The sequence below is a fragment of the Felis catus genome, chromosome C2, assembly GCF_018350175.1.
Source record: "Felis catus isolate Fca126 chromosome C2, F.catus_Fca126_mat1.0, whole genome shotgun sequence".
NCBI lineage: Eukaryota > Metazoa > Chordata > Mammalia > Carnivora > Felidae > Felis > Felis catus.
Genome location: NC_058376.1, coordinates 87,320,499 through 87,344,152, shown reverse-complemented (window position 1 = coordinate 87,344,152; position 23,654 = coordinate 87,320,499). Strand labels below are relative to the sequence as shown.

The window sequence follows — 23,654 nt, the reverse complement described above, 5'->3', positions numbered from 1 at the left end:
CAATTTCTTTATTGCAGCTCAGGTCATGATCTCATGGTTCATGGAAATACAGCCCCAGTTTGTGCTCTTGCTCTTTCTCCCTCCCTCCCTCTCTCTTTCTCTCTGCCCCTTCCCCAGTTGTGCACATGTGCTCTAAATAAATATATAAACATTAAAAAATAAATAAATAATGAAATCTTACCATTTGCAATGACGTAGTGGAACTAGAGTGTATTATGCTAAGCAAAATAAGTCAGAGAAAGACAAATACCAGACGATTTCACTCATATGTCAAGTTTAAGAAACAAAATAGATGGAGGCACCTGGGTGGCTCAGTCAGTTAAGCATCTGACTTCAGCTCAGGTCATGATCCTGTGGTTCACGAGTTCAAGCCCTGCATTGGGCTCTGTGCTGACAGCTCAGAGCCTGGAGCCTGCTTCAGATTCTGTGTCTCCCTTTCTTTCTGCCCTTCCCCTGCTCACACTCTGTCTCTCTCAAAAATAAATAAACATTTAAAAAAACAGACAAAATAGATGAACAGAGGGGAAGAAAAGGAAAAATGAAATAACAAAAAAAAAAAAAAAAAAAAAGAGAGGGAAGCAAACCATAAGAGACTCTTAACTATAGAGAACAAACTGAGGTAGCTGGAAGGTAGGTGGGTTGGGGGATGAGCTAAATGGGTGATGGGAATTAAGGAGGGTGCTTGTTATGATGCACACTGGGTATTGTATGTAACTAATGAATCACTAAATTCTACTCCTGAGGGGCACCTGCTTGGCTCAGTCACTTAAGCATCCAACTTCAGCTCAGGTCACAATCTCAACGGTTTTTGAGTTCCAGCCCCACGTCAGGTTTTGTGCTGTTAGTGCAGAACCTGCTTCAGATTCTGTTTCCCTCTCCTCTGCCCCTCCCTGGCTTGCTCTCTCGCTCTTAAAAAAGAAAAATTTTTTAAAAATTGCAATCATAGTACTTTTGGAAATCGTAGTCACATCTATACAGTTTGGCATCTGACATACATAGAGTAATTGTAACTACATATGACTAGTTCATTCTCATATGCACTGGGTACTTATTTGAGCTTAAACTACTTGTGGTTACCCATTTGGAGTTTTTGTTGTTAAAATCATAACTTATTTGAGCTTAAACTACTTGTGGTTACTCATTTGGAGTTTTTGTTGTTAAAATCATGTTGTAGACTTCAACAGTTTAAATGCACAATAAATTTTCCTTAGAAATTCTATTTACTTACACTGACAGCATTAATATCTGACACATGTCCAGTGAAAGACTGTCTACACATTCCATCTCGAATATCCCATAATTTTGAAGAGGCATCACAAGCACCAGAAACAAAAGTCCTCATGTCAGGACTCAGAGAAAGACTCATCACATCTCCAGAATGCCCAGTGAATGTGGTGGTCTGCTGGGCAGTTTCAATATCCCACAAAGCACTATAATAAAAAATAAATTATAATAATGACAATTATATCTTGTTCTTATGTTAGTTCCTACTACCACCCTCAACCCCCAAATCAGTATTCTTGTGGGCCACACTTACCAAGTTGTATCTCCTGAACTTGTGACAATTTGGCTATCATCTAAAAATCGACAGCAGGACAAGTAGCCTACAAGCATGAAAGCAACACATTTTAGGTTGGCTGTGGTTCATTAACTCAATTACCATGTGAAATAGTAATACTATAGATTCTTTTAAATCAATACACGGGCAACAAGTGTTAGTATAATCTGTAGTTCTACTTTTAGTTACTTCAAGTTCTATGCTGTCTGCAACTAAATTCTATCAAAAGCTCTGATATTTACTATGTCAATGGCATCTTATTGGACGCTCTGAGAATTATAATTAAGGCAAGAGTCCTTTCTGTCTACTAGAATTACCTGAGAGATTCGTTTACACAAATATCTATCATCTATGACAGACTGGGCTGAGTACATAGGGAAATCCTTCAACAATACTGTGAGAAATTAGACCCACCTCAGGGAAGGCTTCATGGGGGGGGGGGGGGGGGGAAGAGTGGGTCATGTGAATGCTCAGAATTCACCAGTATTTCAAATATGGAAATGGCAAAAAAATGATATTAGAGATTTTTGTAAAAAAACACGGTCAATGATTCAGAGAGGCAGAAACCTGGTGCGTGGAAATAAATTCCTTATTAACACCACTAAGCAAATGCTATACACTACTGTATACACACTCGGGTGTACATATTGGCAAATAAAGCAATGCATTATCACATTTTTAAGTGTTTTACACTGCGTATCTAATACATACTTCCAGTTACACAACTAAGTACAGATGCCAAAATCCCATCATTGTTAGATGGTTGTAGAGAAAACAGAAAGTTATTTTGCTTTCTTTTTATGTTTTTATTAAAGTTATGGTCATCATTTGTGTAAGTATAAAGTATGTGTGTTCCTGATTCATAGTAATTTCTACTCTCACTTAATTGACACTCAACCTTCAGCAGCCAGGCACAATCTGTCACTCATTCCCCTTGATCGGTTCGGTTCATTCTTTAGGAGTCCTCCTACTTGGAAGGAAAGGACACTACTTAGTGAAGCTCACCTGTATGACCTGGTAACTCTCGGCTCACTCTCACGTTTCCCTCTCTGGTTTTTAAGTTATATATAGAGCAGATGTTGTCCAGTCCTCCACATGCAACATAATTACCAGAGGGGGCATAGGCACAGGTCATCACCCAGGAGGACCTCAGAGGAATAGCGTGCATCTGTACAACAAATATAACACACAAAAACTGTTACCAAGATTACAAAAACAGTCCACTTTTCAAACCTATTTACAATGAAGCAAATATTACTAAAAATTAAATGCATCTAAAAATAAGCTGAGGGGCACCTGGGTGGCTTAGCATGGTTAAGCATCTGGCTCTTGATTTCGGCTCAGGCCATGACCTCAGCATCATGGAATCAAGCCCTCCATCTGGTTCCATTCTGAGCATGGAGCCTGAGACTCTCTCTCACTCTCCCTTTGTACCTCCCCCACTCAACGCCTGCTCTAAAATAAATAAATAAATAAAAATAAACTGAATTAAAAATGCAATGGTTTAAGTGAACAATGAAAAATACTAATACATACTAAAATACCTATTTTTTTCTGTATTAACCTCAATTCATTCAGATTTAAGTGTTCTCATCAGAAATTCTCTTGGGGTACCTGGGTGGCTCAGTCACTAAGGGTCCAACTCTTGATTTCGGCTCAGGTCATGATCTCACGGTTCATGAGCTAGAGCCCTGTGGTGGGGTCTGCACTGACAGCACGGAGCCTGCTTGGGATTCTCTCTCTCTGACCCTCCCCTAATCGCATGCACACACACACTCTCTCTCTCTCTCTGTCTCTGTCTCTCTCTCAATAAATTAACAAACATTAAAAAATTATTATTTTAAAAGAAGCAAGGACACAGGATGTTTCAATATCAATCTACCCATTCAAAACTTTAAATGCAAAATGTTAAAGAATAAAATTCTTTGTTTTGGCAATAACACTCAAAAGAGGAATTTCCTCCACTATAGCACTGAACGACACAAGTCTCAGAAGCAATTAAAATGGCTCTTCCATGAAAAGATGGCAGTATGTCCTTCTAATAATAGGATATATATACTCTGTGCTCAAATTCAAAAAATGGTAATAGTTTGCACTGATCTGCCTACACCATTCTGGTGCCTTGTTACCCAATACCAATTATTTCCAAGTAGGTGGCAAAATTTAGCGTATATGGGAATAGCAAGGCTAAATAGTCCAGAGAATCAACACATTGTATTATTACTATTATGTTCTTATTTAAATCTAAAGTATCTTTAAAACTATTTTTGTTCTAGGAAAATATAGTTGAAAGACATGCTGGATGGGTTGATTAATATAGAAAAACTGTTACAAATCTGTCTTGCTGGCTTTAAAATCTCAACCAGACTGAAGCTGTTTGTTTCACAAAACTGTACTTTTAAAACTTTAGTAAAAATAGTGATATAAGTATATATAGAATCTAGCAGGTATTTGATGTAAGTTTTCCTGAAGCTTTTCCCCTACCACTCCACACTTTTTCATCAAAGATTCCTTCCAATGGACAAAACAGCAAGACCCCCTGGGGTCTGCCAAAAGATGGGAAGAACTTGTAATCTAGAAGATGTAATCCACCTCTAATCTACTGCATCTTCTGAGCACTCCAGAAACAAAAATCAATGCCTAGAGTACCAAAGAAAGGGTTCACAGTAGCATTCTGGCACACCCACAACTAGAAACAAAAATCTCAGGGTCATTGCCACATTAGGAAATGGGAATTAAAAAAAAAAAAAATCATTTACAGGGGCACCTGTCTGGCTAAGTCAGAAGAGCATATAACTATTATTTACTTTTTTTTTTTAATTTTTTTTTTTAACATTTATTTATTTTTGAGACAGAGAGAGACACAGCATGAACGGGGGAGGGACAGAGAGAGGGAGACACAGAATCGGAAGCAGGCTCCAGGCTCCGAGCCATCAGCCCAGAGCCCGACGCGGGGCTCGAACTCGTGGACCGCGAGATCGTGACCTGAGCCAAAGTAGGACGCCCCACTGACTGAGCCACCCAGGCGCCCCTACTTATTTATTTTTTAAGAGCATCCAACTTTTGATCTCGAGGTCATGAATTCGAGCCCCACAATGGGTGTAGAAATTACTGAAATAAATAAAACTTAAGAAATAAAATTAAAAAATCACATATTTAAAACTGATGCATATTCTTTTCTAATATTCAAATACAAAATATGAGACTCAAGTAAAACACACTGAACAATATTCCTGCGGTTGTCCTTGGGAACATAAAAGGGCTTAATATTAAAAACAAACACTAAGCCCAAAGAGAGGAACTAGATTAAAATAGAGAAAATAAATTTATCTTTGAAGGAAATTAAAGTCTGAAGTAACAAATAAAGAAAAAAACTGTTGGACACCAAGCCAAATAAAAGGTTATTTAATCACTCTCTTAAGAAATCCTACCTTATTTGTTGTATAGCTATCCCAAATAATTAATTTTCCATCTTGAGAAGCACTGACGAGTAACCTATAGGAACAAACACAAAAATAATTTGACACTTAGAAGAAAAAAATAGTTTAGTCATGCACTGCATTAATGTAGAACACTTCAGAAAAGAAAAATACAATTTTTCTAGTTAAAAACTTGATACCAGAAAATATCCTGTCAAATTTATTCTGCATGCCAAAGTTTTCAATAAATACAATTGAGTAAAATTTAAACATTTTAAAAATGTCTCTGGTTACGATTAAACTTTTTTTTTAATGATTCAACTTTTTTATTGCAACATTCTAGTTCCCATTCAAGATTCTGAAGATATTAGCTTACTATTTACAGACTTTAAACACAACAGAGTAGATATAAGCCTAACAACCATATTTCACTTCATATAAAAATCTCAACTGAGAGCCTGTGAATGCAACGCAGAATTACAGGTGTGGTGCAGGATATGCCACCCGCCCTTGAGGTCTCTAGCATCTAGCAGAGAAGAAGATACTTACACATGTTCACAATAAATTAAGTGAAAATTGTCAGAGGGGTGGTATATAATCAACGCCACAGAAAAACAGAAGAGGGCCAAATAAGTGCTGGTTGAGTTAATCAAGTAGTCTTGCTAAAAATGCACGATGAAAAATGGAATTCTGAGAGCTAAAGGCAGAGAAAAGTCTGTATTCTGTGAGGAGGCTATGTTCAATGACAAAAGGTAGAAAAATACAGTGTTTCAAGAACTGTGAATTTTCCAGTTGCAGAGAGTGTGTGAGAAATGGGTATAACAGGTGAGAAAAGCAGACTGGGCTTCAACTGCAGAAGGCTTTGTTTGCTGGCTAAATAAGAACTCTAAGTAACTATTAGTTATTGAACTTCTTGTTTTCCTTTGGAAATTTTTCACTATGGTATAAAATTTAAAAGATACAAAAAAAAAAAAATCCAGTGACAAAAAGTCACCTTCCTATCCCTGTCACCAACCCACCCAGATCCCTCCTTCCCCACAGGTATATAACATTAGCAGGATTTTATGTAGCAACTGCAGCAAATTCTTTATGAAAGGGAAGATCTAACTTTAGGACGCAAGACAGAACCAGAAATAGATTCTGTAAAAATCAATTGGCATCTGGAACACCTGGGTGGCTCAGAAGGTTAAGCGTCCAACTCTTGATTTCAGCTCTGGTCATGATCTCATGGTTTGTGACATTGAGCCCTGCATCAGGCTCTGCACTGACAGCAGGGAACCTGCTTGGGATTCATTCTCATTTTTCTCTCTCTCTAAATAAACTTAAAAAAAAAAAAATCAATTGGCATCATCAGCATCGTGGTGATAAGAACTATTAAGTGACGAACTGATAAAGACAGGTTCCTTGATGTTTTTCTATGAAGAGTAACAGTCTTGAGAAATTCTGAGAAAGTAATTTATTCAAGTAATTATTTCAAGTGATTATATTTTGAGTGAAAAGTTCGCTGCAGCAATGGGCAAATTTTTTTTTATCTTAAACTTCTTTATGAAAAACAGTAAAACATTCGGCCTAACTTTATGCCACCTGTCCATTATTTATTTTTCCCCCTCCTAGGAGGCACTTTTTTTTTTTTTTTTTTTTTTGTAGAGAGAGTGACAGAGTGACAGAGACACAACACAGAGAATCTTAAGCAGGCTCCACACTCAGCACAGAGCCCAGAGCCTGATGTGCGGCTTGAGCTCACGACTCTGAGATCACGACCTGGGCTGGAATTGAGAGGCAATTGTTTAACCAACTGAGTCATCCAGTCACCCCATAGGAGGCACATTTCTATAATACTGTACCCAGGGGCGCCTGGGTGGCTCAGTCAGTTGGGTGTCTGACTTCAGCTTGGGTCATGATCTCACAGTCCGTGGGTTCGAACCCCACATCAGGCTCTGTGCTGGCAGCTCAGATCCTGGAGCCTGCTTCGGATTCTGTGTCTCCCTCTCTCTCTGCCCCTCCCCTGCTCATGCTCTGTCTCAAAAATAAAAACATTAAAAAAATAATAATAAATATAATACTGTACCCAAGTATCCCATTTACACTGAGATATGCCAAGAAACAGGAAGACACCTGAAGTAGGCACAACCTTTTTAGTTTCTCCTGGGAAAGCATAAATGTGCAGCTTCTATTAAAAAATAATTTCTTGGGGCACCTGGGTGGCTCAGTTAGCTAAGTGCCTAACTCTTGATTTCAGCCCAGGTCACGATCCCATGGTTTGTGAGATCCAGCTCTGCATCAGGCTCGCACTAACAGCATGGAGACTGCTTGGGATTCGCTCTCTCCTTCTCTCTCTGCCCCTCCTCCGCTCATGCACGCTCTCTCAAAATAAGTAAACTTAAGAAAATAATTTTTTAGTTGGGACTTTTCCCAATGAGATTAATCAAAGAAACAAGTCAACCACTATGGCAGCAGGCCGATCTGCAATTGTAGTTACTCTGTAAGCCTATGACCAACCATCCAATGCAAACCAGACAGCAGCCATGTATGTGTGCACACATACACATGCACTTGCATACTGGGGTTAGGGAAACAGAAGATGTATGAGTGTACTTGTATTATGTAATTCCATCTTTTGTGATTTTTAGGTAGTAATTATAGCAATATACAGTAACTTGTACATAGCAATAATATTCAAATATTGCCTATTAACTGAAATTAAGATCAATATACAATGAAGCTGCCTTTGGCACATTAAGAAAAACAGTAATAATAATACACTGCAAAGAAAAGAAATCCTAACCATTTTACATGGATCATCTGATAAAGGAGATTTTTCAGAGGTAAACTTATTTTCCATATTAAAGGCTTCAAAACATTTAAAGTGTCAATGAATGATTTTTAGTAAAAGCCAAATGTTCATATTTGAAGCATTTTCTATAAACACCTCATAACATTGCTTGTTTTAAAACAAAGAAAATGCAAATGAGGAATCTTAATGAAAATAATTCCAATAGTTGGATGATGCCAGGTACAAACCTTGAATCGTATCCCCAATGCATCGCATAGATTTTAGCTAGGTGACCCCTCAGCGTACGTCTCGTTCGCATCTGTATTCGACCCACGGAATCCATATTTGATGTGATCTTTAGAAAGCACCAAGAATGTTATTCTCTACCTTAGATGTAGCTCAGAAAATAAGGTAGAAACAATAGGCATAAGACATAAAACAAACTGATAGCAACTGAAGGTAGTTTAAATAATTCCAGAGTCATTATAGATATAGGATCAGTAAATTGAAGAAAAAGTATGATTTGAAATTATCCTATTGACACACCTTCCAGTGAGAATATCTACTACAGACTATCAACTTTTAAAAAGAATAGACATACCTCCCAACTTTAGTAAAAAAAACAGCAACAAATAAAAATCAAATGATCAAATGAAACATGTATAATTTTAACTGTCTATAGGAAAGCAAGCTTTAGCATACATTTCCTTAATAAAAATTATCAGTATTAGTTAAGCTAATGAAACCTTCCTAAGAGTTTATGTAAAAAAAAAAAAAAAAAAAAAAAAAAAGTCAATCAGGGCATATCAAAACGAGTCAGAAGCTAACCTAAAAAATACATATGAATCTACATGTTTTTATACTATTTTTCCACAGTCTTCTATTTTAACAAGTATGCTTTAAATAGCATATATACAGCATCTGACAAATTACAAAGTGTTTTTAAATAGAGATCTCATTTTTTTCAATTAAATACTCAAATACCATCTACATGTCATTGTATCAGTGTTAAGCTATTTCATGTGAATTACTAAAATGAAGAAAAAAAAAAAATAACTTTACCTGAATAAGTGTTGCATCATTACATGCTTTCCTGGCATCCTGAAAGATGATTATAATACATTTAAACATAGAAATCTCTGAATAGGATTTAAAATGCTGTTTTTCATTGAAAATGTAGACTTACAAATATACCTTTTACTGTACCACATAATCTTAAAATTCAGTGGTCAGTACATTCACAACGTTGTGCAACTGCCACCATCAATTCCAGAACATTTATCATTAAAACAAACAAAAAAACCCTGTGCTTCCCAATTCCCTCATCCCTTGATAATCACTAGTTTACTTTCTATCTCTATGGACTGCCTATTCTGGACATTTCGTATAAATGGAATCCTAGAATATGACCTTTTGTCTGGCTTCTTTCACTTAATGTAGGTTTTCAGGGTACCTCCATATTGTGGTGCATCAGTACTTCATTTCTTTTTATGGCTGAGTAATATTCCACTGTATGGACTTATCCCACTGTTTATCCATTAACTGATGGACATTTACGTTTCCATTTTTTGTTTTTTAATGAATAACGATGCTGTGGACATTCACATACAAGTTGTGTGCACACGTTTTCAATTCTTCTGGGTATATACCTAGGAATGGCAGGTGATACGCTAACTCTAATTTTTTAATCAAATGTCAAATTGTTTTTATCACAGCAGCTGTACCATTTTACATTCCAACCAGGAATGTATTAGGAGCTTTCCAATTTCTTCACATCCTCACCAATACTGTTCTCTTTATTATTATAGACATTTTCATGGTTGTGAAGTAGTAGTATCTTACTATAGTTTTTATCTGCATTTCCCCTAATGATTAGTAATGGTGAGCATCTGCACATATGCTCATTGGCCATTTGTAGATCTTTGGAGAAATGTCTATTCAAATCCTTTGCCCATTTTTTTTTTCATTTTTTTAATGTTTATTTATTATTGAAAGACAGAGTCAGAGCGTGAGCAGGGGAGGGGCAGAGAGAGAGGGAGACACAGAATATGAAGCAGGCTCTAGGCTCTGAGCTCTCAGCACAGAGCCCGACACGGGGCTCAAACCCACAAACCGCGAGATCATGACCTGAGCCGAAGTCAGACGTTTAACTGAGCCACCCAGGCATCCCCCCTTTGCCGATTTTTCAATTATGTTATTGTTGAGTTGTAGGAGTTCTTTATATACATTCTGGGTACTAGACCTTTATCAGAGTATTCTATTCTATTCTACAGAATATAGTATTCTATACTATAAATTATTCTCACATTCTGTAGACTGTCTTTTCATTTTCTTCATTACTGTCCTTACATACAAGTTTTTCATTTTGATGAAGTCTGATTTATCGATTTCTTCCGTTGCTTAGGCTTTCAGTGTCATATTCAACTGCTGCCAGGGGCACCTGGGTGGCTCAGTTGGTTAAACATCTGACTTTGGCTCAGGTCATGACCTCACGGTTTGTGAGTTCAAGCCCTGCATCAGGCTCTGTGCTGACAGCTCAAAGCCTGCAGCCTGCTTCAGATTCTTTGTCTCCCTCTCTGCCCCTCCTCCACTCATGCACGCTCACTGTCTCAAAATAAATAACAAAAACATTAAAATTTAAACTATTGCCTAATCCAAGGTCACAAAGATTAACAGCTATGCTTAGTTCTAAGAATTTTATACTTTTAGCGTTTATATTTAGGTACCATTTTCAGTTAATTTTTGTAAATGGTTTGAGGTAGGAGTCCAAATTCATTCTTCTGCATGTGGATACCCAGTTGTTCCAGCACCATCTGTTGGAAAGACTATTCTTTCTCTCTCAAATGGCCTTGTTATCCTCGTTGAAAACCAATCGGCCCCAGATAAATGGGTTCACTTAAGGACTCTCAATTCTATTCCATTGCGCAAATATACTTTTGGTTTATGATTAAAAGATTTTAAATTGTATCCCCATGAGTAAAAATGAACTAGGTTGGTTTAATAAGCCCATAGTATCCTGAGTTATATTTATTACTAAGCTTCAGCAAAAAGGTTCAGAGTTCCCTTTTGGTTTGTTCTGGCATTTAGAAGTTGAGGTGATGGGAAGGATATTTATAGCATAACCCAGGTCATTTCAGAAGTATTTTTTAATGTCTACAACACATCTTTAAAATGCTTAGTATCTATATACAGCATACTTGCAATTAGGAATAAAATATTTTAGCTCCAATATGAAGATAGGATACATCAAGAAAATAATTTATGTTAATAAGGAACAGCTGATACTGAGTCACATCTATATTTTTATATTAATAGCAAGGCCCTTCTATGTAAGCAGATGTTTATGCTTAAGCATTATATGATAGCATTTCAAAATGACCTTAAATCTGAAGGAAATTATCAAAAAGATGGTGAAACAGGAATCAATATGACAAAATAACATTTACTAAGCAACAAAATGTTTTCAAAGGAGTTTCCCAACAAATTTAGAGGATTCATATACATGGGAAAATCAGAAGCACAATTCTTCCTACTAGACTTGAAACTGTTTTTTCCTCTCAAAAATTAGGGTAGTATCCTCTTTCAACTGCTTTTCCCTACTGAGCTTAGTCTACTCCTGTGCAAAGAGGCAGCACATGGTATTTGCTGAATAAATGCCCCAAATGGACAACTCGTTCCAGTCAGCCAAGGGGAAAATGCCTGCCTCTGCTTGCAGCAAAGACCAGATGGAACACAGGATCCTTTTAGTTGCCCTTTCAACCTATTTATAACACTTAGAATATCTCTATGTAAGGATGTTCTTAAGCAGTTACACAAACACGATTTGATTCTCTCATTCGTAGTCAAATTGTGGGCTGAGAAACTTCATTTGGCAAGGAATAATTTAGTCCATTTTCCGACAATGAAAAGAATTTCCAGAAAGGATAGTGATGGCCTGAACCATGTTCCAAAAATGGTAGAGTCCAAGACTATATTCTAAAAACAGGGTTCTCTGATTTTAAGCTTTATGAAAATCCTTGCTTAGGTTGTCTTTCTTAATTCAGTCATTCAGTAAAAAAAAAAAAAATCCATTGAACATTGTGTCAGGTACTATTCTGGGCACCACAGTTACAGCAGCAGACAAAACAAAAATCCTGGCCCTCCTACAGGGCTTGTAATATTAACAGCACAATTAAACTGCACATGAAAATTACTAAATAGTACAAATCAGTAAAAATCAAGATGTTGGAATATAAGCATACTACAAATAACAGTTACTTGCCAATCACGCAAAGACTCTATTCACATTCAGAGAACTTACTCTTATGAACACTTATCCATTATAAAACTGAATATAAAATTATTCCAAATAAAGGCTGAAATTCATATTGTCTACCATAATACAAGACATCTTTGTACAAGAGAAAAGCGATATATTTCCCACTCCAAGTAACAAAGGAAAAATCTGTTTTTGTTTTTTAATCGGTTTTTAATTTAAAATAAATCATATTGCATAAAATTGCATACATTTCTATTGTGTCATGTGTTTATACCATACGTAAGTATACTGTTAGCTAATATTTCTAGAAGTGAGGGGGAAAGCAAGAGGGAAGGTCTTTAAATATAACATGTCATGATTTTGTCACTTTACATACATGTGGTTACTTGAAATCACAGGAGATGATTCAGTGAGTACCTGCACCCATGCAATTGTGTTTGGGAGGCTGGTGAGATATAAAGGGGATTAAGGCACAGAATTCTCCAACCAAGTACAAGTAGCAGAGGCAAATGTGCACAAGGAGCTATATAAAACAAGGCCAGCTGTGATCAGCCCTATAACACAAGTCCAAAGTGCTACAGGAGTAAGGCCTTCCCACTTATTAGTAAGTTCTTTCCATGTCATTCCATTTAATCGGCTCCACCAACCTTTGCTTTACAGCAAAGCTACCAAGCATCAAAGAAGGCCTTGCTTCTTGCTCAAGGCCACAGAATAATTAAAATGTGAACCCACGCACTTTCTACCACGCCATGAGGCCTTCCAATAAATGGGAGAATAAATCCAACTGGAGGACTCTGGCGAGTCTTTTCAGATGATGGGGACTCAATGAACTGGAGTCATAGGAGCAAAACTGGAGCAAAGATAGCATAATTCTAGGCAAAGGAAACAACTTGTAAAAGAGCGATAAACTGGGAAAGAGCAATGCACGTTCAGAAACTGGCCACCAGAAAGAAATATATGGCTACAACACAGGATGTAGAGCAGGATGTTGGTACAGACTGCAGAGCTGGGAGGCAGTGCAGCAGTGGTGTTGGGGCACAGGCTCTGGCACCAAAATATACCTGAACTGAATCCTGAATCTGGACTTCAAAAAATCTGGACGAGCAGTTATGTTACCTTGGCAAGTTATTTAATCTCACTGAGGATCAGTTTCCTCAGCTGCAAAACAAAGCAACACCATCTACCTCACAGGGTTGCTATGAGGATTAAGTGAGATCAACATGTGACCGTGTGCCTGGCCAATCATTCCAGACAAGGACACCACAAGAAAATTACAGATCACTATCTCTGATGAACACAGATGTAAAACCTCAATAAAATATTAGCAAACCAAATTCAACAATACATTAAAGCAATCACACACCATAATCAAGTCAGACTTATATCAGGGATGCAAGGATGGCTCAACATCCACAAATCAATGTGACATAGTACATTAACAAAATGAAAGATAAAAACTGTATGATCATCTCAGTAGATGAAGAAAAGGCATTTGACAAAATGCAGCATCCATTTATGATAAAAACCCTCAACAAAGGTGGGTATAAAGGAAATGTACCTCAACATAATAAAGGTCATGAAGGACAAGCTGGTAACATCATACTCAACAATGAAAAGCTGAAAGCTTTAACTCTGACATCAGGAACAAGACAAGGATGCCCACACTTCCCACTTTAATGTTACTGGAAGTCCTTGCCGGAGCAATTAGGCAAGAAAAAGGAAATAAAGGCATCCAAATTGGAAAGGAAGAAATAAAGCTGTCACTATCTGCAGATGATATGATATTATATATAGGAAACCCTAAAGACTTTACTAATAAACCGTTAGAAAAAAATTCAATAAAGCTGCAAGACATACAAAACATACAAGAATCTATTGTGTTCCTATACACATATAATTAACTGTCAGAAAGATATCAAGGGAACAATCCCACTTACAACTGCATCAAAAGGAATAAAATACCTAGGGATAAATTTAACCAAGGAGGTGAAAGACCTGTGTATTGAAAATAGAAAAAATGAAAGAAACTAAAGACACAAATCAATGGAAAGCCATTCTATTCTAGTGGATTGAAGGAATATTGTTAAAATGCCCATACTACTCAAAAAAAGCTATAGATGCAATGCAATCCCTATCAAAATTCCACAAAATACATTTTCCACAAAAATGCAAATAATCCTAAAATCTGTATGGCTATTTAGGGTCTTTTGTGGTTTCAAAGAAAATTTGAGACAAAAGAACAAAACTGGAGGCATCATGCTCTCCGATTTCAAATTACGTTACAAAGCCACAGTAACCAAACAGTATGGTATTGGCATAAAAATGAACATATGGATCAAAAGAACAGAGAAACCAGGAATATACGCATGCATATGTGGTCAATTTATGACAACAGGGGAAAGATGGTCTCTTCAATAGTGTTGGAAAAACTGGAGAGCCACAAGCAGAAGAATGAAACTGTACCACTATCTTACACCATACACAAAAATAAATTCAAGACGGGTTAAACACTTGAATACCTGAAACCATAAAATCCCTAGAAGAAAACATAGGTGGTAAGCTCCTTGACATCTGTCTTGGTGATGATTTTTTGGATTGGACACCCAAAGCAATGACAACAAAAGCAAAAATAAACAAGTGGGTCTATATCAAACCAAAAAGCTTCTGCACAGCAAAGGAAACCATCAATAAAATGAAAAAGCAACCTACTGGAAGGGAGAGAATATTTGTAAATCCTGTATCTAATAAGGGGTTAAGATCCAAAACAAAGAACTTGGACAACTCAAAAGCAAAACAATCCAATTAAAAAAAAATGGAAAAATATACCATGCCCATGGATTGAAAGAATACTGTTAAAATGCCCATACTACCCAAAGCGATCTACAGATTCAATGCAATCCCCAGGCAAACACTAATAGCATTTTTCACAGAACCAGAACAAATTATCCTAAAATCCATATGGAACCACAAAAGACCCTGAATAGCCAAAGCTGAATAGCCAATCTGAGAAAGAACAAAGCTGGAGGTATCACAATTCCAGATTTCAAACCATACTACTAAGTCACAGTAATCAAAACAGTATGGTACTGACACAACAATAGACACACAGATCAACAGAACAGGACAGAGCCCTGAAATAGATGTATGTTTATACAGCCAATTAGTCTATGACAAAGATGCAATGGGGGGGGGGGGGGGGGGTGACAGTCCTTAAATAAATGGAGTTAGGAAAACTGGACATTTACATGCAAAAGAATGAAACTGGACCACTTTACACCACAAACAAAAATAAACTCAAAATGGAGTAAAGACCTAAACATGAGACCTGAAACCATAAAACATAAAACACCTTAAAAAAAAAAAAAAAAAAAAAAAGAATAACCAGGGGTGCCTGGGTGGTTCAGTTGGGTAAGCACTCAACTTTGGCTCAGGTCATGGTCTTGTGGTGAGTCTGAGCCCCATGTTTGGCTGTGTGCTGACAGCTCAGAGCCTGGGGTCTGCTTCAGATTCTGTGTCTCCCTGTCTCTTCCCCTCCCCGCCTCGTGCTCTGTCTCTGTCTCTCTCTCTCTCTCTCTCTCTCTCTCTCTCAAACAACAAAAAACCTTAGCAACATATTTTTGAATAGGTCTCCTCAGGCAAGGGAAACAAAAGCAAAATAAACTATTATAACTACACTAAAATAAAAAGCTTTTGCACAGTAAAAGAAACCATCAACAAAACAGTAAGGCAACCTACTAAATAAGAGAAGATATTTGCAAATGATCTGTCCCATAAGGGGTTAATGTCCAAACTATATAAAGAATTGATATAACTCAACACCAAAAAAACACAATCTGATCAAAAAATGGGCAGAGATTCACTACAATGTGGATGGAACTCGAGGGTATTATGCTAAGTAAAATAAAAGAAATACAAATATTATGTTTTCACTCATATGTGGAATTTGAGAAACTTAACAGAAGACCATGGGGAATGGGAAGGGGAAAAAATAGCTTCAAACAGCGAGGGAGGCAAACTATAAGAGACTCTTAAACACAGAGAACAAACTGAAGGTAATGGGGGATGAACAGAGAAGAGGGGAAAATGGGTTATGGACGTTGAGGAGGGCACTTGTTGGGACGAGCACTGGGTATTGTATGTAAGCGATGAATCATGGGAATCTACTCCCGGAAGCCAAGAGCACACTGTATACTATACACGGATGTTAGCCAACTTGACAATAAATGATCTTAAAAAAAAAAAAAAAAGGGCAGCTGACCTGGATAGACATTTTTCCAGAGAAGACATACAAGATGGCCAAAAGACACACAAAAAGGTGCTCAACATAACTAATCATCATGGAAATGCAAATCAAAACCCCCATGAAATATTGCCTCACACCTGTTAGAATGGCAAGTATCAAAAAGACAAGAAATAACAAGCGTTGGCAAGGATACGGAGAAAAGGGAACCCTTGTGCACAGCTGATGGGAATGTGAATTGGTGCAGCCACTATGGAAAACAATAGGGAGGTTCCTCAACAAAATTAAAAATAAAATTACCATATGATCCAGCAATTCAACTTCTGGTATTTATCAGAACAAAAATACTAACTCAGAAAGATATACGCACACCCATGTTCATTGCAGCACTATTTACATAGCTAGGACATGGAAACAACCTAAGTGTCCATCAATAAAAGAGTAAATAAAGAAAATGTAGGTACATATGCACAAGAATAGTATTCAGCCATTAAAAAAAAAAAATCTTGGGCGCCTGGGGCACTCAATCAGTGAAGCATCCGACTCTTGGTCTCAGGGTCAGGAGTTCAAGCCCTGTGTTGGGCTCTGCACTGGGACTGAAGCTTACTTAAAAGAGAAAGAGAGAGAGAGAGAGAGAGAGATCGATCTTGCCATTTCCAACAACATGAGTAGACCCTGTCGGCATTATGCTAAGTGAAACAAGTCAGACAAAAAACAAATACCATACTATTTCCCTTACATTTAATAAAAATTAAAAAAAAAAAAAAAGCCAAGTTCATATACAGAGAATAGAATTTTTTAAATGACATAGTTGGTCATGTGACCATGTGCTTAGCCAAGGAGTCAGTCCTGTTTAGCATGTGGAGCAAGTGATACCAAGTAGAGATCACTGAGAATTCATTCTGGTGTTGGCAACATCATCTAATTTACAGATTATTCTATGAAGCCTTCGTTCATCATCACAGGCAAAATACATCCCTTCTTTGTTTGGACAGCTTTATTCAAACATCTACACTATCAAACTCAAGAGTTCTTATTCACATCCAAATTCACTTCCTTGAATTCCTGGCAGTAACATTTGGTTATAATTTCAATCCAATCAGAAACAATGTTTTCTTGGCGCACGTTCTTCAGCCACGTTTTTCCTGCTCCTTTCCTCTCTTCTCTTGTTAATATCCTTCTATAGATGCTGTGCCTGTTCCTTTCTTCTTACTCTTCACTTTGAAACCAGAAGACTTCTTCTGAAACAGCCATTGCAAAAGGTTCAGAGCAGGGGCAGCAGGGTGGAGGGGAGCAGTCAGCAGTGTTCCAAGTTATTAGGGATTCTCCTCACTTCGCGCTGAAGTTCTTCATTTGTATCTGTTTCAGCCTTTGCTTTCCCTGCAAAAAGTAGGCAGCGCCAGGCTACAGCTCAGTCTCTTTCCTCCACCCTGCTCACTAAGAGGCTTCCTAAACATCAACGAATATAGACACACCATCGTTTATCTCTGCTCCTTGATACTCCTCTGTCCAGGAAACATCTGTTTCCACTGTTCCCAAGAGGATTACTGGTGTTGTTGCTGAGGAGTGCTTCCCACTTTGCAGAAACCCTTTTTCTGGAGGCTTCTCACACCCTGATGCATCACTCCGTTTGACTCTTGGTGTGAAATCCTAAGTGTCTTTTAATTTTGTTTTAAGATGGAACTTTATTAAGATCTTTGCTGTTTTGAGTTGATTTCCAAGAGTGAAAGATGATAGATACGTCTTTATTATGCCACTAATAATTTTTAATGTTTTTCTGTAATGTTTTAGAGTTTCCTATTTTTCTAGTGTATTACAATTGCAATGTGATAATACCTGCCTCATCGTATTGCATCAAAAATTAAACTACAATTCCAGGTATGTAACTAAGAAGAGAATGATGTTTGCCTTTCAGCAGGAATTCCATATATAATATTAACTTCTTAGGGACACAGAGGCCATAGGTCCACAGAGATATTTTTCAGGAATAATTTTTATAGAATACTTCAGAGGTAGGATAAAAACAAATTGACCATTTCAAGCCTTATAGATTTAATATATGTAGACTGATGAAATAATGAACAAATTTTATTCATTGCTGGTACTGAATAAAAGTGTTAAAATTTCAAAACGAGAAACTTTGTTCTTACCTGGATCTGATTCCGAAGTTGTTCAGCTTCCTGCCTCAACTGTTCCAGTTCACTCATCCTTTAACTTGTTTACCTCAGAAATTAAGAAGTGAAAGCAACTGTCAAAACAAAACAAAAACAGTGACAGAGACTGATTTAGTTGTCCATTTACATATTAATCTACTTTCAGGGGTGCCTGGGTGACTCAGTTGGTTAAACTCAGACTCTTGATTTCAGCTCAGGTCATGATCTCACGGGTTCCTGGGATAGAACTGTTAGCACAGAGCCTCTTGTGATTCTCTCTCTCCCTTTCTCTCTGCCCCTCCCCTGCTACAGCATGCACACTCTCTCCCAAAATAAATAACTTAAAAAAAAAAGAAAAAGGTAATTATAAAAATAAAAAGACTAAATTACAGATCATTAGTACTAGAATACAGACCAGTAAGAAGTACTTTACAATACGTCAGAGGGCACCAATAGTTATCCCCACATACATGTCTAATCAGCACCTCAAAGTTCATACTTCAAAGCTGAACCCCACTCTACCCCCAGGTCTTCCCTGTCTCCGTAAATGAAAGTTCAGTCCTTCCGACTGTTTCAGCCAAAAACCTGGGAGCCATCCTTAACTTCTGTTTCTTTCACACCCTATATGTAATCCATCAGCAAAGCATGCCAGTTCTTCCTTCAGAAAAGAATATTTAGGATCTGACCAACTCTGATTACCTCCACCTTGACTACCTCAGTCTAAGCCACCACCATCTAACTTGGTCTCCTTTCTACTGTGGATGACCACTTCCCAATCTATTCTAAATACAGCAATCAAGTGATCTTTTTTTTTTTTTTTTTTACATTTATTTATTTTTGAGAGACAGAGACAGAGCACAAGTGGGGGAGGGGCAGAGATAGGAGACACAGAATCCAAAGCACGCTCCAGGCTCCGAGCTGTCAGCACAGAGCCAGATGAGAGGCTCGAACTCACGAAGCATGAGATCATGACCTGAGCCGAAGTCAGACGCTTAACTGACTGAGCCACCCAGGTTCCCCCCAAGTGATCCTTTAAAACACAAGTCTCCTGGGGTGCCTGGGTGGCTCAGCAGGTTAAGCATCCAACTTCGGCTCAGGTTATAATCTCATGGTTTGTGAGTTCAAGCCCCACATCAGGCTCTGAGAGTGCAGAGCCTGCCTGGGATCCTCTTCTCTCTGCCCCTCCCCCATTCTCTCTCAAAACAAACTTTTTAAAAAATCAAAATAAACTTAAAAAAAAAAAACAACCCACAAGTCTCTCTTCTGCTTTAAGTCTTACAATGGTTTTCCATTCCCATTCTGAGGAAAACCTAACTCTCTACCTTAACCTACAAAGCTCTACACAACCTCTCACACACATCTCTCTGACCTTATCAATCACACCATCCCCTCACTCTGCTCCAGCCACTCTGAAGATTTCTTGACGTCCTTTGAACACACTAACTAGGATCTGGCCTCAGTGTTTTTTGTTTTTTGTTTAAGTTTGTTTTTGAGGTAGGGGGGTGGAGGGCAGAGAGAGAGAGGGAGACAGACTATCCAAAGCAGGCTCTGCACTGTAAGGAAAGAGCCTGATGTGGGACTCCAACTCATGAACCATGAGACCATGATCTGAGCCAACGTCGGACACCTAACCAACTGAGCCACCCAGGGGCCCCAGCCTCAGTGTCTTTATATTTGCTCTTTCCTGGGTCTGAAATGCTCTTATTCCTGGTATTTTCATTGCTTGCTCTTGGATTTTTGTTCAAACGTTACCCCCTCAGAGGGATCTTTACTGAGAGCACATATGTACACGCCTTATCCTATAACATCACTTAACGCTGCCACCCAGCATGTATTTGCTTATTTGTCGTCCATTTCCTCATGGTAGAGTGAAAGCTCCTTTGAGGCAGGAACCTTGTTCGCTTTATTTTTTCTCTACATCCCTAGCACGCAAGACACTCCTCCGGTAAATTAAGTTGAAATAGAAAAAATTTTCCTTTATTTATTAAGCTAAGTATTTAGGATGAATCACAGAACCACAAGGCAAGAATATTACTACCTCAGCACAAAACTAGAAGCTGAAAACTGATAGTATTCTTTCTCTACCTGTCCTGTTTTTCTCTTCATATTTTTGTTTTTCTTCTTTCTACAAAATATCTTTTTTCTGCTTCTCCAAGTGCAAGATCCAGTTTGTGTTTCCTCAGGTCAAAATTAGAGCCCCAAAAGACTATCCCAACCCCAAACTCCCATAAGAGAGACTCTGATTCCCATAAGAGAAAATTTGTTTCTGGTGTCTACCCTTCATTCACTTCAACTGTAGTATATCTGTTTATTTTTCAGGGTTAATTTTAAGTTTATTTTGTCAAACTAACAAAGTAATCTATTGGGATTGACTGGAATGGCATTAAACTGTAAATACATTTGAGAAGAGCTGACATCCTTCTAATATTCCATTTCCAATTTACTTTTGTAATATACTTCTCCATTATCTAAATTTTCAGCAAATTTGGGTAACTTTCTTTGTAAGTCTTAACCATTTCATGACAAAGTCCTACTGTTTAATAATTTAGTATGTTCCTCAGAGACTACCAGACTGACTGGATTACAGCCAATCTGGAATATCATTCTGCTTAACTGAAGGTAAGTAGCATTCACAGGTTCTTTAAGTTCACAACCTTAACTGCCCATGCTGGATCATACCGAAGATATCGCTGGCCCCCAAATCCTAAAAACTCTGGTTCTGATGCTGCTTCATTTCCTGAGTTCCAGAAACTCCTAAGCAAGTAAAATTGGTGTAAATCTTGCTTACTGAGTTGCTAATGTACTCAAAAGGAGTACCAAGGAGCTCTAACAGATCTCATTAGTTACAGGGTATTCAAAGCCACTTTTTACCCACTCACTACTGCCTTTCCACCCAAAGCCACCCACACACAAATGACCCTTTACAGAAGAGCTTATCTCCAACTGTAAACACAAAGAGTTAGGGGTCCCCAGAAAAAGACCAACAGACATAGCTTTCTTAAAAAGTCATTTGAGGGGCGCCTGGGTGGCGCAGTCGGTTAAGCGTCCGACTTCAGCCAGGTCACGATCTCGCGGTCCATGAGTTCGAGCCCCGCGTCAAGCTCTGGGCTGATGGCTCAGAGCCTGGAGCCTGTTTCCGATTCTGTGTCTCCCTCTCTCTCTGCCCCTCCCCCGTTCATGCTTTGTCTCTCTCTGTCCCAAAAATAAATAAACGTTGAAAAAAAAAATTAAAAAAAATAAAAATAAAAATAAATAAAAAAAATAAAAAGTCATTTGAGGCCCCCAGACATCTCAGGAAAGAATGTGAGAACAGCCACTATCAGGCCAGGTGACCCGACCCACATTCTAGAGTTAACTTTGCAAGATCTACACCCCTTTGAGCATTCAGATATCAGTCCAACTGGAGCCAGAGAACTGATAGAAGCAGAGGTCAGCACTACCGTTCCTTGTGACTTTGACCTGGACCTAGTTACCTTAAGATGACATTTGCCCCAACTCCATGCTGTATTTCCCATTGCCTAAACCCCTTCATGAATATGTACTCACCCTCAGCTTAAAATGTCCTCAATTTTGTCAGTCAGGGAGACACTGCTTTGGGGAAGAAACAAACAAAGGTATTCTCCTTTACTTATGACAAGTAAAACCCTTCCTTTTCCTGTTCTTTGGTTGTGTGTTTTGGCTCAACATTCATCAAGAGGCAAATCCAGTTTCAGGTAACAAGGCTAGTAGCATGTGGCAAGGGCTACTCAGAACAGACTATGATTTGTACCAAATGAATGAGATTTTCTAGCCTGGGTGTCCAAAAGGATGGAGGTACCATGAACAGGAATGACAAAAAGCAGTTCCCTCATCACCACCACTCTGTGGATGGGTTACTTTTGAGAGAGGCCATGGTCCCTGGACGTCCCTACACATTTCTCCTGGGTGAGCCAAAATGTAAGGCCCTAGTCACTGTCAATTGGGCCATTTCTCAGGGATGTATTCGGGGCGAGCAACCTTGAGGGATGACACAATGTCTCCTCAACCCCAAGACATAGCAGGCTTGCTTCCACCTAACTGTAAAATCAGTCAATTCCGCAAGCTCAGTGTTTCTGGGCTGTGACACAAACCCCACTGTATGTGTGGCATCCATCTAGCCCCACCTGTGTTAACCTCACAGAAACTGAAGACATGGGGAAATTAACACAAACCAACACCAGGATATGCTACTTGCTGTGCTGTGAGTAAGGTGGTCCTTGGTCTCTGACCAAGGAGTCTCTGTGGTCAGCTAGCATCCATGAAACAGGAATAGGCTAACTGACCGTCCTGCAAGTACTTAAAATCCCAGACACTTTCAAGTCCTTGACTCCTCGAAGGAGAAGTTCATAAGAGAGATAAGGAGTCCAGTGTGAAACACAGTGAGTTTGTGGTACCTCTTGAGATATATTGACATATAATATTATGTAGTTACTGTAGAAGTTTTAAAGAATGTGATTTCTACATTGCAATATGATTACCAAGGAGTTAACTATCCTATCACACAATTACCATCTTTTCTTTGTAAAGACAACATGTGAGATCGAGACTCTTAGCAACTTTGAAGTATATGACACAGTGCAGTTGACTGTAGTCACTAGGCTGTGCATTAGACCCCCAGAGCTTATTCATCTGCTGCTTGCAAACTGCATTTTCCTCCTTATACAGATTAGGTTCCAGATCCAGCACTTGATCAACAATCTTGCCAGCACCCTAGTTTCCCCACCCTTTTATTCTGTCATACTCAACAGACAAAAATCACAACCTTCATAAACCCAACTACCTACTTTCTTTCAGCCAGTACTGAAGTGACCAAACATTGATCGAAAAAGTCAAACGGCATATTAGTGACACTACAAATTCATTTTACCCATCTCAAATGGGCCCTCAAAACCACCCAACAGCCTATGCAGCTTTTTATCACTTCCACTCTTACTATCTACTATTTCAGTTCCTTTGAACTCTTTAAGCTTTTGACCTTTCATACCCCCTCTTGCAGATGACTGCCTTCTACATCACAGAGAAAGCAGAAGCCATCAGACATGAACTCTTTCAATTTTCTACTACTAAATATATAAAACCACACAAACATAACTGACTCATCACATTCTCTTTCCCCTCTATTAAGACAGAGCAACTGACTTTTCGGTCATTTGGTCCAATTCTTCCACCTATGATTTAAATCCTATCTATCATCTTTTCAGTAATGTTACACTTCTGATGATCTCTTCTAGAATA

At 38.3% G+C, this 23,654-nt stretch overlaps 1 protein-coding gene across 3 annotated transcripts in view; it reads right to left on the bottom strand.

The window, feature by feature from the left end:
• The window catches only part of GNB4 (G protein subunit beta 4), a 60,626-nt gene that overhangs the window by 16,442 nt on the left and 20,530 nt on the right, over positions 1–23,654 (bottom strand). For 2 of the 3 annotated variants that reach the window (XM_023260374.2, XM_045037245.1), the window contains exons 2-8: positions 18,399–18,496; positions 8,813–8,851; positions 7,999–8,105; positions 4,990–5,053; positions 2,564–2,726; positions 1,538–1,604; positions 1,229–1,430 (exon numbers count right to left, since the gene is read on the bottom strand). In XM_023260374.2, coding sequence (XP_023116142.1) covers positions 1,229–1,430; positions 1,538–1,604; positions 2,564–2,726; positions 4,990–5,053; positions 7,999–8,105; positions 8,813–8,851; positions 18,399–18,455 — 699 coding nt within the window. In that variant the 5' untranslated portion in view covers positions 18,456–18,496. The remainder of the gene's footprint in view (positions 1–1,228; positions 1,431–1,537; positions 1,605–2,563; positions 2,727–4,989; positions 5,054–7,998; positions 8,106–8,812; positions 8,852–18,398; positions 18,497–23,654) is intronic. The other variant, XM_045037246.1, reaches the window with a different exon arrangement.